This window comes from Chelon labrosus (assembly GCF_963514085.1).
Source record: "Chelon labrosus genome assembly, chromosome: 5".
NCBI lineage: Eukaryota > Metazoa > Chordata > Actinopteri > Mugiliformes > Mugilidae > Chelon > Chelon labrosus.
Genome location: NC_140341.1, coordinates 2,779,195 through 2,798,497, shown reverse-complemented (window position 1 = coordinate 2,798,497; position 19,303 = coordinate 2,779,195). Strand labels below are relative to the sequence as shown.

At 42.1% G+C, this 19,303-nt stretch overlaps 1 protein-coding gene across 1 annotated transcript in view; it reads right to left on the bottom strand.

The window, feature by feature from the left end:
* Positions 1–19,303, bottom strand: part of plcl1 (phospholipase C like 1) — a 74,873-nt gene that overhangs the window by 25,149 nt on the left and 30,421 nt on the right. The window contains exons 2-4 of the mRNA XM_084544754.1: positions 1,800–1,874; positions 1,410–1,697; positions 893–1,177 (exon numbers count right to left, since the gene is read on the bottom strand). Of these exons, the coding sequence (XP_084400880.1) occupies positions 893–1,177; positions 1,410–1,697; positions 1,800–1,874 (648 nt within the window). The remainder of the gene's footprint in view (positions 1–892; positions 1,178–1,409; positions 1,698–1,799; positions 1,875–19,303) is intronic.

The following is a 19,303-nucleotide window of genomic DNA, read 5'->3' as shown; positions in this document are numbered from 1 at the left end:
CCTCAGTCTTCTTCCACTTAACTTTGGTTGTATTATTAATACATTTTAATAAGTTGGTTAATTAAGCTTGGAACAACAACAATGAGAAAATATTTCTTGTATATTTACTGACTATATAGTTTCTACAAACTTATATTCTTGCACGGTCTTGTCCTCCCACAGGGATCAATAAAGTCTCATCCATCTGATACTGTCTTGTCTTGTTGCATCTTGTCTTGTTGTATCTTGTCTTGTGTCATTGTATCTTGTCTTGTCATATCTTTGTCTTGTCTTGTTGTATCTTGTCTTGTTGTATCTTGTCTTGTCTCATTGTATCTTGTCGTGTCTTGTTGTATCTTGTCTTGTTGTATCTTGTTGTATCTTGTCTTGTCATATCTTTGTCGTGTCTTGTTGTATCTTGTCTTGTTGTATCTTGTTGTATCTTGTCTTGTCCCGTTGCATCTTGTCTTGTCATATCTTTGTCTTGTCTTGTTGTATCTTGTCTTGTCTCATTGTATCTTGTCTTGTCATATCTTTGTCTTGTCTTGTTGTATCTTGTTGTATCTTGTTGTATCTTGTTGTATCTTGTCTTCTCATATCTTTGTCTTGTCTTGTTGCATCTTGTCTTGTCTTGTTGTATATTGTCGTATCTTGTCTTGTCTCGTCGTGTCTTGTTGTATCTTGTCTTGGCTCTATATTTATAACCTACATCAATCTTTCTTGGGCCTGACACTGATTATTTTAACTGATATAGTGAAGGTGTTAGATCTCCAGCAGTTAAGGAACAAGATTATAGTTAACTTATATATTTCTGGTAACCTGGTTCTCTTTCTCTTTGCTCTGTTTTTGGTCTCCACCAGTTTCACCACCAGCTTCTCTCTGTTTCTATAAATCCTCCCAGGTAGTCCCTCACCTTGGCCTCTTTGATGCCGGGACACAGTTTACAGATGGTGGCGACGGCCACGTCCTCCGATACGATGCCGTAGCCGTCTTCGTCGACCTGAGAGAATTCTGCCTCCAGCCAGTCGCTCCTCATCTTGCTCCCCAGGCTGCCTTCGACCGCCAAGCCTCCTCCTTCACCCAGCCCTCCTCCTCCACCACAACCTCCTCCAATGACTGAAGGGTGGGCCAACAGGTAGCGAAGGCCTGTCACCCAGATGTTGGCCACGTCTGCCGACAATGCAACCAAGTCCAGAGACTGTAGGAAGAGGAATGTAATATGTAATGTTGGCTCATTTTACTGAATAAATAAACAACCAGTATAATATTACTGTTTCTTGTGTTTGATTTGGTTCTCTTTGTCTACTTTGACTTCTGTTGAGTCATTTTCATGCAGGTATGTAGAACATTATAGTAATAGGGTACTGTATATGATGCTGGTTTTAGTTTTTCTATCCACATGCATCTGTTTCTTCTTCCCTCCTCCTCACCTGGTAGTCGTCTCCATGTATGATAGAGAAGGCTGCTTCCTCAGCCAGGTGTTCAGACAGAGGGCCGTTGTGGAGGAAGGTCTCTGTGCTCTTCCCGGTCCGGACCTCCCGGATGCTGGTGACGTCCAGCCGAGCTCGCTCGCCATCCTTCTTCGACGGCTCCCAGCGTAAGCAGCTCAGGTCCTGGTCCAAGGTGTAGAAACGACAGTAGACCCTGGAGTTGGGCCGGATCTTCTTCAGCTCACATCCACCTTGCATGAACGCCAAGCAGTCGGCCGCGCTGCTCACCTGGAAGACAAAGGATCCCCAAAAGGTATATCTATCTGACGGCAAAAGATCAACAAATAGTCTTAGAAGTTGGTTTTATTTTTCATCATTTCTGATTTCTACCTTCTTTTCAGAGGGCATGCTGCTGAAGGACACCGTCTTCTTCCTGCCTCCGCCAACTTTCTGCACTGAGGGGTCCTGAGAAAAGAGCAGAATCAGAAGTTCTAGTTTTAGAGAGCAAGAAACAAAAACCATCAAATCCAAACCTTGTTTGAAAAATTAAAAACCAAAACGTAGTACCCAGATAGATAGATAGATAGATAGAAAAGGGAAGAACTTGAATTAAATGGAACTGAAACTCTCTAAATATCTACATACTGGTAAATCCTAAAAGGATTATAATAATCTGCAGCATTTATGAACAACATGTGTGAAGAACCTTATTTATGGAACAATTAACAGCCAGTCCTGTGGTTTCAGACATGGATTCGACGTTGGCGGCACTATATTTGGACTCCAGTCAAAGGAGCAGCTGTAGAGTCGACACAAGTGGAGACAGGGTTGAACCGTCTCATTTATTCACGTTCTTTATAAGGTTCTAGTTTGAGGTTAAACAAGTTTCAGCCAAAAAAGATGGACTGTCAATCTCTATCATAGAAAATTTGATTTCACCACTTTTATAGTTCATCAAGTCCGTGACTAAAGCTTTTCTGCTCTTATAAGATCGTCCGTTGAATGCACAAACAACAAAACAAGATTATGCAATGGCCATTTTAGAGTTTAATACTCTGGGGTCCATTCAGGTGGTCAAGATGCAGCAGAGCCAGACTCTACAATTAACCTTTTTAGTCCTTTATGAAGCCTCAAATTCACGTGTCTCTGCTCTAAATAAATGTGAACATTTGCATTTTGTCCCTGGGATAGTGCACTCAGTCTCAGTATCTTTAGGGTTGTGAATGCTGCTTGGACAAAACAAGCAATTAACACATGTCCAGGGTATGATTAATCATGAAGATTATTAAATAATTCACCTTGACAAAGAAAACCTGGAGGTAGATCTTTTTAAATGTTTCTGGCTGACTGAATGACTGGCAGCTTCATCTCTGCTTGGTGAGCAAATGTCAATGTTACGTTATCTTGCATTAGCGCTGCAGCGTGGTGTTTTTTCGTTTTTTTTATTTTTTTTTTTAAACCGAAGGCCCCGATAATAGGTCCTCGCTGATTCGTAATGAGCTGCGAGCGTCGTAGCTGGAGTGACAGCAGTAATTGCATGTGGTGCTGAGAGCTGAGTGGGTCTCCAGCAGTCCTTTCCCCCGGTGCCTCAATCAGCCAGCGGTGTTTGGTTTGTACACACCGATAGATAGATAGATAGATAGATAGATAGATAGGTAGATAGATGGATAGATAGATAGGTGTGTTTGCAGTAAAAGGCCGTTTCCCTTCGGTATCTCAAAAGGCTGCGGAGCAAGTTAAACATTTATGATAAAGTGGAGCTGATTAAAAATAACTACACACCAACCAACCACAGAAATCTACCAACACTCACTATTACTGGAATGAAAATACATGTCCTGTACTTCCTTTACATTAAGTAAAAATACAAATATCATAATATATTACAAGTAAAACTGCTACAGAATTAGAAGTACATCAAAAAAATATTAATGGGAGTGAGCCACCATCTTGTTTAGGTTCGTGTAGCAGCTAATGCTATCCTGTTTAGCACAACATAGCGGCTTTGGACTAACATAGCATTATATTGTTAATATTAACTAGCTAATATAGCAACTAACATTATCTTGCTTAGGGTAATTAAATCGCTAATAATATCTTGTTTAGACTACCGTTAGATTGTTTAGGCTAACATAGCTGCTTATGTTATCTTTTTTTGTTTTTGTTAGTTGCTTATTTTATTCTGGTTAGGATAAAATTATCTTATTTTGGCTAATATAGCTCCTTTTGTTATCTTGTTAGGCTAATGTAAGTTCGTTTAGACTAAAATATCAGCTTATAGTTGAGCCCATATGTTTAATGTTTATGCTAACACATATAGGCTAATGTTAGCTGCTTGTGTTATTTATTTTGTTTACGCTAAGGCTGGTTTAGGGTAAGATAATAGCTAATGTTAGCTTGTTTAGGCTAATGTTTCCTGCTTATGTTAGTGTTTAGGCTAATGTTAGCTGATAATGTTATTTTGTTTTGGCTAATGTTAGCTTGTTAAGGCTAACATATCAGCTTATGTTATCTTGTTTAGGCTGAAGTTAGCAGCTTGTCTTATGCTGTTCAGGCTAATGCTACCTCGTTTAAGCTAATGTTAGCTGCTTCTGCTGTTTTGTTTTGGCTAATGTTAAGGCTAACATATCAGCTTATGTTCTCTTGTTTAGGCTGAAGTTAGCAGCGTAATGCTGTTTAGGCTAATGCCACCTCTTTTAAGCTAATGTTAGCTGATAATGTTATTTTGTTTTGGCTTATGTTAGCTTGTTAAGGCTAACATATCAGCTTATGTTATCTTGTTTAGGCTGAAGTTAGCAGCTTATCTTATGCTGTTCAGGCTAATGCTACCTCGTTTAAGCTAATGTTAGCTGCTTCTGCTATTTTGTTTTGGCTAATGTTAGCTTGTTTAGGCTAAAGCCTGTTTAGGGCATGAAATAGCTAACCTTATCCTGTTTAGGTGAAACATAACTGTTTATGTTATGTTGATCAGGCTAATGTTAGCTTGATTCAGCTACATTTGTGTTATTAATGAGCCAAACAATTCATCTTAAATTTAGCTTAAAGTTTCATAATATTTTCCTCTTTCCTCCATCAATAATGAACCTGCAGGTTTGTGAGTCCAGGTGGTCGCTCCGCCGTTTCCCTGAGCTGCTCCTTGAAACAACAATCTGCTCATCCACACTGAACAATTAATCACAAGCTAATAAGATTTTTATGTGAAAGTCAAATGTACACAGTGATTCAGTTTAAGAGGCTGAGACGTCCTGCTGGCTCCCATGAGCTCATAGCTGATCTATTGTCCACAGAAGAAACGAATAAACAACGTCCACAGTGAGCAGAAATCTGACAACTTTACTTCCTACACACCATTAATTAAATCACAAACGGATCATATCCTGTTTTAAGTCTCCAAAGTGAACACAGAGGACAGTTATAGCAAACTAGTGTAGTTTTAATGGATCATACTTTTACATGAGCAGAGACATCAAGAAAATAATCTGCAGATAAATCCATAAAGATTCTTGGTCCATGATCCCTGGCTCTGGTTCTCCTCCGTCCATGGACCACTGTTGACCTCTTCTTCTTCCTGTTCCTCTTCTTTCCTGTCCTCATCCTTTCCTTACTCTTACTCTTCCTCTTCTTCTTCCACCCTTCTCCCCCTCCTCTTCCTCATTCTCTTCTTCATCTTCCACCTCCTCCTCATCTTTGTCCTCCTCATCCTCCTCCTTAATGATCCCTGTCTCTGGTTCTCCTCCTTCCATGGACCACTGTTGACCTCCTCTTCTTCCTCTTCCTCTTCCTCCATCTCTTCTTCATCTTCATCCTTCTTCTCATCTTCATCCTCTTCCTCTTCTCTTTCTTCTTCCTCCTCCTCTGTCTCTTCTTCCTCCTCCTTTCTCTTCTTCTTCCTCTTCTTTCTTGTCTTCCTCCATTTCTTTCTCGTCCTCCACCTCCTCTTGTTCTTCCTCCCTACTCCCCCTCCGCTTCCTCCTCCTCCTCTTCCTCTTCTTCTTCATCTTCTTCTTCCTCTTCTTCTGCTGCTTTTCCTTCTTCCTCCTCATTGTCCTCCTCCATCTCTTCTTCCTTGTCCTCCTCCTCTTCTTATTCCTCCTCCTCCCCCTCCTCTTCCTCCTTCTCTTCTTTGTCTCCTTCTCATCTTCCTCCTCCTGGTTCTCTTCTTCTTCCTCTTCTTTCTTGTCCTCCTCCTTTTCTTACTCATCCTCCACCTCCTCTTCTTCTTCCTCCCTTCTCCCACTCCTCATCCTCCTTCTCTTACTCCTCTTCTTCTTCATCTTCATCTTCCTCTTCCTGTTCTTCTTCTGCTGCTTCTCCTTCTTCCTCCTCATCCTCCTCCTCTACCGCTTCTTCCTCATCCTCCTCCTCATCTTATTCGTCCTCCTCCTCCCCCTCCTCTTCCTCTTCCTCCTTAATGATCCCTGTCTCTGGTTCTCCTCCTTCCATGGACCACTACAGACGTTCTGATCCAGTCGTCTAGACGTCACAGTTCAGTTCTTGTCAGAGTCAAATTCTTCTACTTAAACATTTTTCCTGCAAACACAACTCAGTAAAAACAGCTGGAGATCTTTACCTCCTCCCGTACACAACAACAACGAACACACACTGATTTACATTTTCAATATCCCCAAACACCTCCCAGCGCAGGGAGGAACACATGTTTGTCTTTATCCACGTAACTGTCCCGCAAAATGTCTTTTTTTATTGAGTTGGCCAGCGAGGAGGCCGCAGAGATTAGAGAAAGGAGGTCAGCGGGTATTTAGGTGGACAGATCAGGGCGGCGAGCGGCGGCGGCGGACGATCGGGAACTTTAATGTTGTTGTTATTAATCCAGTGTGTGTGCATGTGTTCACCGTCGCTTCGACATGACACACAACGTCATCCAGGAAACTATGACCGCGTCCTTGTAAAGCCTCTAAGGCAGAGTTCTGGTCGGCCTAAAATAAAAAGGACATCTATCAGTTATAATCCACAGCTTCACCTTTTAGTTCAGGGGCCACGTTCCCCTGCTTTAGGCTCCCTGCTTGTGTTACCTCAGATTTTACGGTTCTATCCGTCGCTGACAGAGGAAAAAATTAATAAATAACAAAACTCGGCACAGACGCTGAGGACCAAAAGCTGGAGGGGAAAGGAGGTTCAGGCAAGACAAATTAAGAGAATGGATTGAAATTGAAAGGCGGTCCTTAAGTGGAAACAAACAAGAAGATTGCACGGAAATAAAACATACCCAGAGCATAGAGAGAGACGGGAGATGAAAAGAGGACTGTAGAAACACAAGTAGTCGAACAAATAGATGCAGAACAATTGGCCATTGTATTTGAAAGCAACAGGCAGCGTATGAAGTGGTTCCAGCAGCCGACTCTTCAATAAAACTTCTCTGTGTGACCACACAAAAGGTTGTTAGTGAGGAATTATGTAAATGTTGTGTTATAAATGGAGGGAAAATTAAAAAAAAAACACACACAAAGAAGAGCAGAATGTGATGGGAAGCTGTTGGCAGATGTTGGTCATCACAGGAACACAAACTCCTAGAAACACCAAGAGTAGACGCTAACATTAGCTTGATTCCGAAATAGTATTCTAAAATATGTCATGATTCTTAGGCTAATGTAGCAGCTAACGTTATTTCAAATGGGCTAACGTTATTGTTGTGTTTAAGCTAAATAAATGGCTAATGTTATCTTGTTTAGGCTAATATAGCAGCTAACAGGATCTTGTTTAGGCTAACATAGTTTCTTATGTCATGTTTCTTAGGCTGATGTAGCAGCTAATGTTATTTCAAATGCTAATGGTATTGTTGCATTTAGGCTGATTGAATGGCTAATGTTATTTTGCTTAGGCTTAGCAGCTAGCATGATCGTGTTTAAGTTTATTAAATGGGGTTATCTTTTAAGGCCAACATATAAGCTAACAGTGTCCTGTTGCTAGTTAACTGGATAATGTAATATTAGTAATGCTAATACAGCAGCTAACATTATCTGGTTTAGGCTTGTTGATTGCGTTAGCTTTCAGAAAATGGCTTATATTATCCCATTTAGGCTAAAATAGCAGCTAACAGTATTTTGTTTTGGCTAACATAGTAGACATTGTTTGAGCTAACAGCAGGTACTTCTGCCTAAACTGCATACATTAGCCATTTCATTAGCCTAAAAACTAAGGTTGACATAAACAAGATACAAGCAGCTATGTTAGCCTAAACATGCTAACATTAACCCAAACAAGATAATGCTAGCTGCTAGGTAATATCTGACATGACTCTAAGGTTTTCCCAACCACTGGTCGTGAGGAAGTGTGGGCGGGTCATCGCTAACGTGGCTGGCGTCAAAATATGGAAGGAAATTGAGATGAGTCGTCCCTTTTTTTTTAAAGACTATGACTCAAATGTGTTGACACCCTCTCTGGGAGACAATTTGTAAAATTGTCCATCAAGACTTCCTGCATCTGTCACACAGACACCAGGAAAACCAAGTCATTAACTTTAAAATCCTTTTAAAAAACACACACACACAAATAGCTGCATCGTGGCACTCATCTATGTCTCAGGTTTCCATCCACTCATCAACCTGTTAACCTCGTCCATAAACCTCTCAAACACACACCACACCAACACCTGGCAGTTGCATAAATCTGGTTCCAATCCGATCCCATGATCTGGCTAATAATCCCTCGGCACATCGGCAGCAGATTACCACAATAGATTACAGCTATTCGTTCTCACTCCATCACTAATCCACAGCGAAGGACGGGCCACCGTGGAGGATCAGGGTGTGCCGACATGAAAAAAAGAAAAAAAAAAACACTCTCTACTTTAATCACCGTCAGGGGGAGATTTTTTATTAATTACAACCTAAACTCCACACGAATGGAGTTGATCGAAGAGACAAAACCAGAATGATTCACTGATATTCGTGCCCAGAAGTGTCTGTATAAAAGTCTGCGAGTGGGAGTTTGTGTGTGCAGATATTTCAGTGCATTCCCAGTAAATGTTTTTTGGGTGAGTCACGTCAAGATGTGTTAATAACTCTGATCACTACAGTGTGAGGTATTGTTTTTCTCCTCCTGTAAGTTTGGCTCCGGTGCTCCATGTTCAACATTATAAACGGCCTCTATTTACCTCACACAGTTAGTTTAATAAACCATAAGTTCATAAAGCTTCAAGCATTCACCTTAAAGGTTAACTGAAAAACTGCAGTTCCTCTAATGTCCCCTAGAGGCGCCGACAGCAAGTCAATTCCCATAGACCTCCATGTTAAATAATCATGTTTACAGGCTGGTAATGAAACAGTTTTAGTCTCTAGAGCTAATTTCATTCGTATTTTTTTTTTACAGAACTAACCTGTAAAGTTCTGCAGAATTAAGGGGGCGTGGCTGCTTTGATTGACAAGTGGGTGGGTTGCTAATGTTATCTTGTTTTGGCTAACATACCAGCTATCATTACCTCGTAAGCCTAACGTAGTTGCTTAAGTTTGGGCTAATGTAGCAGCCAACATTATAATGTTTAGCGTACTACAGAAGCTAACTTTGACTTGGTTAGGCTAATTCATTGCTAATGTTTTCTTGTTTAGGCTAACATACCATAGCAGCTACCCTTATTATATTTTGGCCAACACTGTTGCTTATATTACATTGTTTAGGCTAATGTTAGCTGCTATATTAGCGCAAACAATCTAACAGTATCTTGTTTAGGCTAATTACATGGTTTATATTATCGCATTTCAGCTTACATTGCATAGGAGCTAAGATTATCTTGTTTAGGCTAATTAAACGGCTAACGTGGCATAGCCGCTGACTTTATCATGTTGTATTGTTTAGGCTAATGCTAGAGTGTTTAGAAGTAGTGACTAAGAACTTAATAATTGATGATCAGCTTCTTACCATCAATGTAATGAATGAGAAGAATAAATGAGGTTTTGAAGAAACCAAGGTGCTGATGTAAACATTTCCTACGTTAAACAGGTTTCTCACGGTAACCTGGACTCGTCTCGTGTGTTGTTGAAGCGTCGACCGCACGACGTTTGGATGATTGTGAAGGGCAGCAGCGTTGAGTGGGACATTTCAATCACAGCTCTTTGAACCAGATCATCAGCGTCGTCTGGCTGCTCTCAGTCCGCTCATGTAATGAAGAGGAGCTCTGAGGGATGTCAACAATGCAGTCTGATTCACCTTGGCTGATTCTCGAACCTCAAAACCGCTGGTTAAAAATCAGAGTCAAATAATAGACCGTTTCCACAATCACTGCTCTGCTGCCAATAGGGAAGGAAAACTTCTGATGCAGAGAGGGCGACATGGAAAATGTTCACAATGAATCTGCAGCTTTAATAAACAACGTTTCAACCGTCAAGACTGGCCAGACCCATCGCTCAGCTTATTATCAGTAAACGCTGCTACAAGAAGAAACATGCTAAACACAAAGCTAGTCACACACGTGTAAACAAACCGGCCCAGTTATAGGCAGGTCATTGGGTCATTCTTTAAGTATGTGCGTTGACACCGCACTTTCAGATTTGATATCAAATGTTTAGAGGACTCTTTGTTTCCCCTGGTCTCTACAACAGAGGTGTAGATTAAAGTTAACATTAAGCCATAACAGAGACATTAAATAGAGTTATGTCCGATCGGGCCGCCTCCCGTTGGAGGTTTACCAGGCATTGACGGTTGGGAGGAGTCTCTGGGGTAGAGCCAGAATCCACTGGAGGGATTATAAATCTAAACTGGCCTGGGCACGCCTAGCAATCCCTCACGAGGAACTGAATTGCACTGCTAGGGAGGGGAACAAATGAAATACCATGATTAATCTGTTATTGATCTGCTAAAGGTTGCTTACTTGGAGCGTGACGTTAATGAAAATCTACCTGGTTGAGTTTTATACGTGCAGAAACAAACAGCTGGAGAGCAGCACTGCCATGCTAGCTATTAACATCACCATTAGCATTTCCATTAGCATCCGCGCTAGAGAATTTTTGTTGTGTCTGAAATACAACGATGACTCCCAGGCTCTGACCACCAACCAACAATCAAACTAAACTCTCTGGAAAAGTCCAAACCCTGGCGCCTCATTGCATAGAGCTCCTGTAGCTGACGTCACCCTGCACCAGCAATCACAACACAACCATACTGGCAAGAAATCGCACTTTTCTAATTACTATTAGGTTGACAACTGCAGCAACTAACTAACTTGTCCTTGTACCAGTTGCATCCAGAAATGGTTGACAGCTGTTGTGCCCTAGGACGACAGAATATTCAGGGACTAGCAAAGGGGAAATCGTTTTATAGGATTCCCAAAGATCCCTCGAGACGGCAGATGTGGATTACTGCAATAAAACGAGAAAACGGAGCAGTGGGATCCCTCAAGAAACGTCTTGTGTAGCGATCACTTTGTATCAGGTACAGAATCCAGTGTTTATTTAGTTTTTAACACCATGTCCAACAGATTTCTTTTCATAAAGGCTAATGTTTATAACGTGGATTACAAAGAGGTGTTGCTCATTCAGCACTAAAACTACTCACAATGAGAAAGACATTACTTACAGTTACTTGTTATTGTAGTTGTGTTACTGTCATGAACCTCCTCAGATAAATTCTTCAATGTTTGCTTTCAGTGTCTCTCTGGAGTAGGACCAAGGAAAGTTAATGAGGTAGTTATATATATATCTGGATACTACAGGTCAGGAACATTGTTGACGTTGGCTGTTTCAAAGCTCAATAAAATCACACCTGGGTCATGATAAGGGTGGAGTTTAGCCTTCTACTGGTCAATTTCTATCTGTTTAAAGTGAAAGTAAACTCTGACGGCCTGAAATCAGAGCTGGCTCCATTCATTGTTCCTCAGAGTTTTCCTGCCAATATGGCGGAGTCAACAAAGAAAGTCACGTGACGATCGGATGCTCTATTGCAGCTCTGTCGAGAAGCTCATGCATAGCTGTTGTGCTGCTGTCGTAGGTCATTTCATTTTTACAAAGCTTCCATCTTATTGGCTCTCTGGTTGTAGTTGTACAGGTTCCTGCTTTTTTCTGTCATTTTCAGCAACCCAGCAGCAGAAGCCTCTTCCACTTGTGCCTGAATCTCATTGGCTCTCTGGTTAATTAGTTCCCACATGCTTGACGCTCCGCTTCAGACTTTTTGTTTTGGTCACGTTCGTCTTCCCTAGCTAGCAGCAGCCACCTTAATTAAGCACGAATTAAAACATTTTGTCGCAGTATTTCACACAAATAAATGTACCTTGAGGAGCTGTTGTGGATCTAGTGGAGCTTCTATCAACTCACTAACTAACTCAACATCAACAGACTGACGCTGCTGTCTCGTTGGTTTGAGGTCGGAAAGCCGGAGGATCTTCTCCGTTGCGATGTTTGCTTTTTGCATCTTTTTATGTCTCTGTTTAAAGAACTTTTGCACTTTTGATTCTCCGGTTTTATTTTTTTATTAATTTGCAGCATTCCTGGCAGACAGGAGCAGCCATATTTGAAGAGGCATGTAAACACTGTGACATGTTCCACCCATATCCAGACGTCTAATCGATGACGTCAACAAGAGCAAACGAATGACTTAGAAGTTCAAAGAGCGACACGTTGAACGGCCTTCACATTTATATAAGACGTCCTGTGTTGACGTACTTCCTGTCTCTGCAGCAGACAGTAATGCCCGCTGCCATCCTGCAAGACACAGCAAATAAATTAAACTGCAGTGGCACCAGAGGACGAACCGAACCCTCCCAGACGGCACAACCACCGCTCCTTCATGTCCAGACGACCTCCTGGCTTCACCTCTAAATCTACCTCAGCCTTTTTCTTTCATTCTTGTCTGCCCGTGTTGCTTCAATCTTCCGTAACTCCTCCTGAATCCCATCAACGTTTGACCCTCTAAACGGCGCCCTACCCTTCTCCATCACTCACATCTTCTTCTCCGTTGTTTGTCCTTCACTGCCGCCCTCACTTTCTCCTCCTCCATCCTTCCATCCGAGCGCCAGCGCTATCGGGGGAGGCCTGGAAGGGGCGAGGCGTCGGCCACAAGGGGCCCTTATCCAAAGCAATGACACACTTCCAAGTCAAGAGGACATTTGTTATGTAACAGCTTAAAGCTTCCCGGCTTCTCTGGTGGGCCTCGCCGCCGGCTGACATCCACAAGCATGTGCACACACACATGCATGGATAAACAGAAACTCAGACAGAGAGAGAGAGAGAGAGATTAAAGTGGAGAGGAGATCAGGAGGAGGGAGCAGCGACAGAAGGAAGAGGAAAGTAGAGGGAGGCTATTAAGAGGAGGAGATGTGCGAGTCAGGCCTTGTAGGGGAGGATAAAAGAGGAGGAGGTCAGGTAGGCTTCTCGAAAACACAATCAGTTCCTTATTAAGACACAGAAAATCATTCAGTCTGAGTGCTGAGGAAAAATAAAGAGGAGCAGCGAGAGGGAGGGAGGGTTTGGTAAGTAGCTTGATGAATCTTTCAGAGGAACAACGAAGGAGGAGGAGAATGAGGAGGAGGAGAATGAGGAGGAGGAGGGAAAAGCTCATTTTGAATAATTGACTATAAAAGCTATCAAACCGAGATAGAACATCTCAGCTGGTTCATCCTGATGTATTATATATTTAAACTTTTAAACATGTGAGTCACGTGTGACGGATGCTATTTGAGACTAACTGGTTTTAAGGTGAACGAAGAGACGAAGTAGTTGATAGTTAGTTTGATCATATAAAATAATGAGTATCCAGCGTTCGTCTATGACGGGAAGCTCAGATGTTTGCTCACAGTGACTTTAAACAAACTATAATCCAAACCAACGACCAGACTGGACCGACTAACGTCAGACGTGTTTTATATTTAGGATGATGACATCACTACTACAGTAATCAGTCTCCTTGCTGGTGGTGGTGTGAACACTGATCTGGTGTCAGTCCACATGTGGAGGTGGTCTGGGACACATGTGACCTCCTTCCTTTGGTAGTGTGAACACACAATGAGTCCTGGGTCACATTAAAGACCACCTACTCAACAGGGCTGATCTGAGGAAGAGGAGTTTAACTCATTCATTCAACCACTAGTAGAAATGATCACATGAATCAGTGATGTCTGTTCATTAGTAATGAGAGCCTTTTAAAAGATTCTGCTGACCAGACTAAAGGAGAAACAAATCCCTTCTCTCCTTCCTTCCTTCCTTCCTTCCTTCCCGTCTCCCTTTCCTTCCTTTTCTTCCTTCTCTCCTTCCTTACTTCCCTCCTTTCTGTCCTTCCCTCCTTCCTTCCCTTCTTTCTTTCTTTCCTCCCTTCTTCCCTTTCATTCCTTCCTTCCTTCCTTCCATTTTTCTTTCCTTCCTTACTTCCTTCCTTCCTCCTTCCCTTCTCTCCTTCCTTCCTTTCCTTCCTTACTTCCCTCCTTCCTTCCATCCCTTCTTCCTTCCTCCTTTCTTTCATTCCTTCCATCCCATCTTCCTTCCCTTCCTTCCTTTCCTTTCTTCCATTCTTTCTTTCTTTCCTCCCTTCTTCCTTTTTCTCCTTCCTTCTTCTCATTCTTCCTTCCTTCCATTCTTCCTTTCCTTCCTTACTTCCCTCCTTTCCATCCATCCTTCCTTCCTTCCCTTCTTCCTTCCTCCCTTCCATCTTTCCTTCCTTCCATCCCATCTTCCTTCATTCCTTTCTTCCGTTCTTTCTTTCCTCCCTTCTTCCCTTCTCTCCTTCCTTTCCTTCCTTCCTTCTCTCCTTCCTTCCTTCCTTCCCTCCCCCCATAAATAAATCAGATCTTAACATGTGAGAGTCTTTCCATCTTGTTCCAACATCTGGATCATGTCTCCAAGTCAACAAGCAGCTGTTGATGGTTCTGATCCAGCGGTAGGTAGAGATCCATTAGAGACAGCAGCTGCTACAATATTCTACTGACCACATGATGGCGCTGCTGATTTACAGACACACAAACTGAGATCAGATCTCAAGTGCTGGCTGGGGACGCATGTGGGGATGTGATCAGATTGCCTATAATGGTGATGCAGGGTCTGAACTGAGCCTTAGTTAACTGAGTAGTGAATGCATTATGTCTACAGAAGGTTCTCACAAAGATAGAAGATAGATGTGTGCTAGACAAAAAAGTCCTAAAGCAGCAGAAATGTCTCCTGAAGACTCGTCAGACGAGACCTGCACCGACGGAGACAGCAGTTACACAACGCCCTCCAGAAAACAACACAATGACAGCACACTGTTCCTACTACGCTTCTATTCTAAATGTGATTTCAGCCGCTGCCTAGCAACCCGGGTGAAGGGCACTGGATGGGATAATGAAAATTATTTATTATTTTTATCCTGAACAAACAGAAAGAGGAGAAAGGAGAGCAGAAGTCTCACGTTCAACGCGTTTCCTGGATTTCCTCGACCAAACATTTTACTTCCGTTAATCTGAGCCCAACCTAAAAGCAAAAAGTCAGGAATGATCACATCTGACCAGCTGACGTCACCTTTACATTTGTTCCCAGAGTCAGAGACGTCACGACTACGTGCTGCATTTAAAAATATACACATCTGACAACGGTTATTTATTCATGACCTCCAACCCTTTGGAGGTTTTAACAGCCGCTCGCTCACACGCGGATTCAATAATACGACACGAGGCTGGAAACTTGGGACTCTAGAACTACAAAATAATAAAAAACCACTACTACAGAACTGTTGCTGGTGTGGAGCTAAAGAAAAACACATTAAAATAACATCCTGTGGGGACGCACGAATGTCAGGAAATTCACATGAATGTCTGAGAGTAGGATTTTAATTAGTTTGAGGAAAACAAATGTAAACGTCTGGCATCACGGCGCTACTGTAGACTGTATATAAAGATGAATGAAGCCCCCCACCATGAGTTCTGAAGCTCAGCGTGGTCGTCTCCGGGCCGTCGCCATCTCTGTCTGACTCTCATCTGATTCAACGACGGTCAAAGAGCGTGAGTGAAGCTAAGGCTAAAGACAGCTAGCTACCTGTCAATCAAAGAGGCCATGGCCCTTAATTCTACGTAACTTTAATCCTTGATATAAGTAGTAAGGTTGGAAACACGTTTATTTAACATGGAGGTCTACGGGGAATGACTCACCTTCTGAGCCAGCTTCTAGTGGATGTTTGTTTGGCACCTTGCACTTTGCAGCCACTTCTGATTGGCTGCATTCATTCAAACACCTCATTAACATGCAAACACCTGGTCTGACCTACAAACTACACAAATAAATGAATCAACAACCTGAATATGTCATGTACAGCATTTTTTTTTTTTTTATAAAAGCTCCTAATTATGATGCTATCCCAACTATTAAACAGTCTATAACACATAAAATAAGAGCATGTGTTTATTATCAGTCTGTCTTTATGACGCATGTAATGGATTTAGTGACAAATAGCAGCAAGTCTGTGCAGTTAATCGTTCAGGACGAATGTATGCAAGATTAAATAAAGTATCAGTGAATAAATTTAATTTATAGTAAACAGCTGACTTTCAATCTAACTTTTCTAGCTGGCTTCTTGAGTCGTTTCCTCCGGGTTTTGATCAACTCTCTTTAAACAACTGTAACCTTCATGGTCTAAAAAAATCATGAGCACAAACATCGGCTTTTAAAAAATAACGTCAGAAACGTCGATTTTTATTAGTTAACGACACAAATAGCAAATAGAGTTGACCGAGCCGTTTTCTCTGTCAGGTTAAATGCAGAACTTAGCATTGAAGTGAAGCACAGGTGTGGGTGGAAGCTCTAGGGCGGGAGGTGGCTTTTCTGAGACGTGCAGAAATATTTCCGATTTGTAAATTAGACCCCAGCGGGCCGCCGTAGTACAGTACCGTAGCAGTACAGGAAACCCTTTACAACGCTGAGTGTCGTCTGTGAAGGCAACCGCCCTAAAGTTATGATCAACCTCTGTGTGAACATTAATAAAACTAAAGAAACGGACTATGAACTCTACCGCTGCCATCAAGAAGGCTCAACAGAGAGTTTACTTCCTGAGAACACTGAGGACACTAGAGTCTTTGTACCGCTGCTCGATAGAAAACATTTTAATATACTGTCTAACTTTCTGATTTGGGAACTGATCTCAAACTCTCCAGAGGGTAATAAAAACTGCTCCGGGCATCTCTGGTATCCCTGAGGACATGTACCAGCCCAGATGCAGCAGAAGGGCCTGTCAAATTGTAAAAGACATCACACATCCTTTCCATCACTTGTTTCTCTCTCCCCTCTGGAAGTCAGTACAGGTCACTTCCAGCCAGACTCAAGAGCAGTTTCTATCCAACAGCCATCACTGACTTGAACTCTGTCTCCCCTCTACCCATCACCTCTCTGCAAAATCATCCTCAGTGTCACTTTAGACTTAGCACTTTATATTTGTAATGAGTGAGTGAGTGAGTGCACGGGTGAGGCAGGAAGTGTTCGGGGAAGGTGGGTGGCGCTTCTAAGAAGAGCCAACATAATTCCGTTGTGTGTCAACATGCACTGACAATAAAAGCGTTCTGAATCTGAACTTAGACGTCAACAGTAAAGAGTCTGAGCACTTCCTGGTTGATGTGACCATCTGAAACGCTGCCTTATTAGCTGGAAATAGTCATCATGCTACCAGATACAAACAGATCTGGGATTTAAAGTCCTGCAAGATAAAGATAAATAAAACACAAGGTCACATGCTGATGTAGCTGCCATCTGTACAGATTGTGATGCAGCTTCAGGACAGTTTGTGCATCCCACAAGCAAAAAGAGCGTCATGTTTTTGAGAAGGAGACGCTCCCGAGGAGTATTTTTTTTGTTCTTTGTATCAAATCCCAACGGAAACAAGTGAAGGCTTTGATGGTTTAAAACGAAAAAAGATGGAGGAAGATGATGGACGAAAGCTGGTAGAGCTCAACATCTGTCAAATGTTAAACTGTTAAAAGAACAAAAAGGTGTTTATAGCTGAGGTCAGCTACTTTTTCTTGTCATGCAGAAAATTGGTGCATAAACACCAAAAGCGAGGGAAGACATGGGAGGGTGTGAAGTGGACTAAATGAGAGAGGGAACTTACTGTTACAAAAAATGGCCTTGGAATAGATGAAAAGAAACAGGGAGCAGCTGGACTGATAAACAAGTCTAACAAGAGGAAGACTGGGATGAAGGTCTCTGGAGGAAACAAAGCAGCAACGGATAATATTCTTTCTCAAAACAGAAAAGTAAACATGAGGCTAGTCAGGAGCAGGACGTATCTGTTAATAAAACACAGCTGGACCACTGCTTCATTTCTGCAGAATTTTATTTTACATTTCACTGTGAGATACTGCAGCCAGAAGGTGCAGTATCTCACAGAGTTTCCATGTTCTCCCTGTGTCTGTGTGGGTTCTCTCAGGGTACTCCAGCTTCCTCCCACCGTCCAAAGACATGCTGGTTAGGTTCTAAATTACCTAGACCTGTCTCAGTGTCTCCGCTCCATAAAGACCAAGGTTGTTCAGTCCAGGCCTCATATTTGTTAACATTTCAAGACTAAATCACAATCTGCGGATCTTTGAGCTCAAACCAACTCGTTAGGTGCATTTTAACAGCTCATTTTAAATCTATAATCATTAACGAGACACAATATTTACATCCAAGATAAAATCATGAAGTACGTGACGTGTAAAGACTCTGACTCATCAAGAGGATGTGAATACGTCATTTTTAATCTTCCTATCATGTGCAAACTTTTGATTCACGGTCAGAGATCTGCTTGGATCTGCTTGGCAGTTTATTCTTTCACTTAATTGAATTCAAATGTTTTTTCAAGATGGATGCCAGGCTGCACCCTGTAACCACACAGAGAAGAACAAAAAAACAAACCCTTTGCTGTGATTAACAGGAGTTTGTAATCTGAACCAGCTCATACGAGGGTTTATGGGTACATGAAGTCAAATATGTTGATATCTAATGGGCAGTGTTTTCTCATGCTTGGAGAGCCCAAAGGAACACAATGATCAGGGAAAATTACAGCCTGGACCAATTTTCATCAGTGAGACCAGCAGAAAAACAAAAACCTGAGCTTAATCCACACCAACACTGTAGAGAGGCCGACCATGTGCTGCTGTATTACATGTATTCATGGAAGGAACTTTATTAGGTTAAAAAAAGAGTTAGTAGAATATGTGGAGGACGACGACATGATTATCAGGTGTTGCTATGTAATTAATTTATATCGTCCATGTTTCATCCTTTGTTTTACTCTGCATCAACTAGCTCTGCATAAACTAGCTCTGCACCAGCTAGCTCTGCATCAACTAGTTCTGCATAAACTAGCTCTGCACCAGCTAGCTCTGCATCAACTAGCTCTGCACCAGCTAGCTCTGCATCAACTAGCTCTGCATCAACTAGTTCTGCATCAACTAGCTCTGCACCAGCTAGCTCTGCATCAACTAGCTCTGAACCAGCTAGCTCCGAACCAGCTAGCTCTGCATAAACTAACTGCACCAACTAGCTCTGCATCCACTAATTCTGCACCAGCTAGCTCTGAACCAGCTAGCTCTGCATAAACTAACTGCATCAACTAGCTCTGCATCCACTAGTTCTGCATCAACTAGCTCTGCACCAACTAGCTCTGCACCAACTAGCTCTGAACCAGCTAGCTCTGAACCAACTAGCTCTGAACCATAAACTAGCTGCACCAGCTAGCTCTGCATAAACTAACTGCAACAACTAGCTCTGCATCAACTAGCTCTGAACCAACTAGCTCTGCACCAACTAGCTCTGAACCAACTAGCTCTCAGTCATTTTGTTAAACAATTTTTTAAGGAAACATTGCAGTACAGCTCAAACAAATATGATGCACTAAATGAAAAGACAAGATAATAAAACAGAATGTCAGCACCACATTGTGCTTACTGCAAGGCAACACTGCTAGGCTAACAGTTAGCAAGTAAACAGCTGGGTAGCTCAATGTAGAAATGTAGGCTC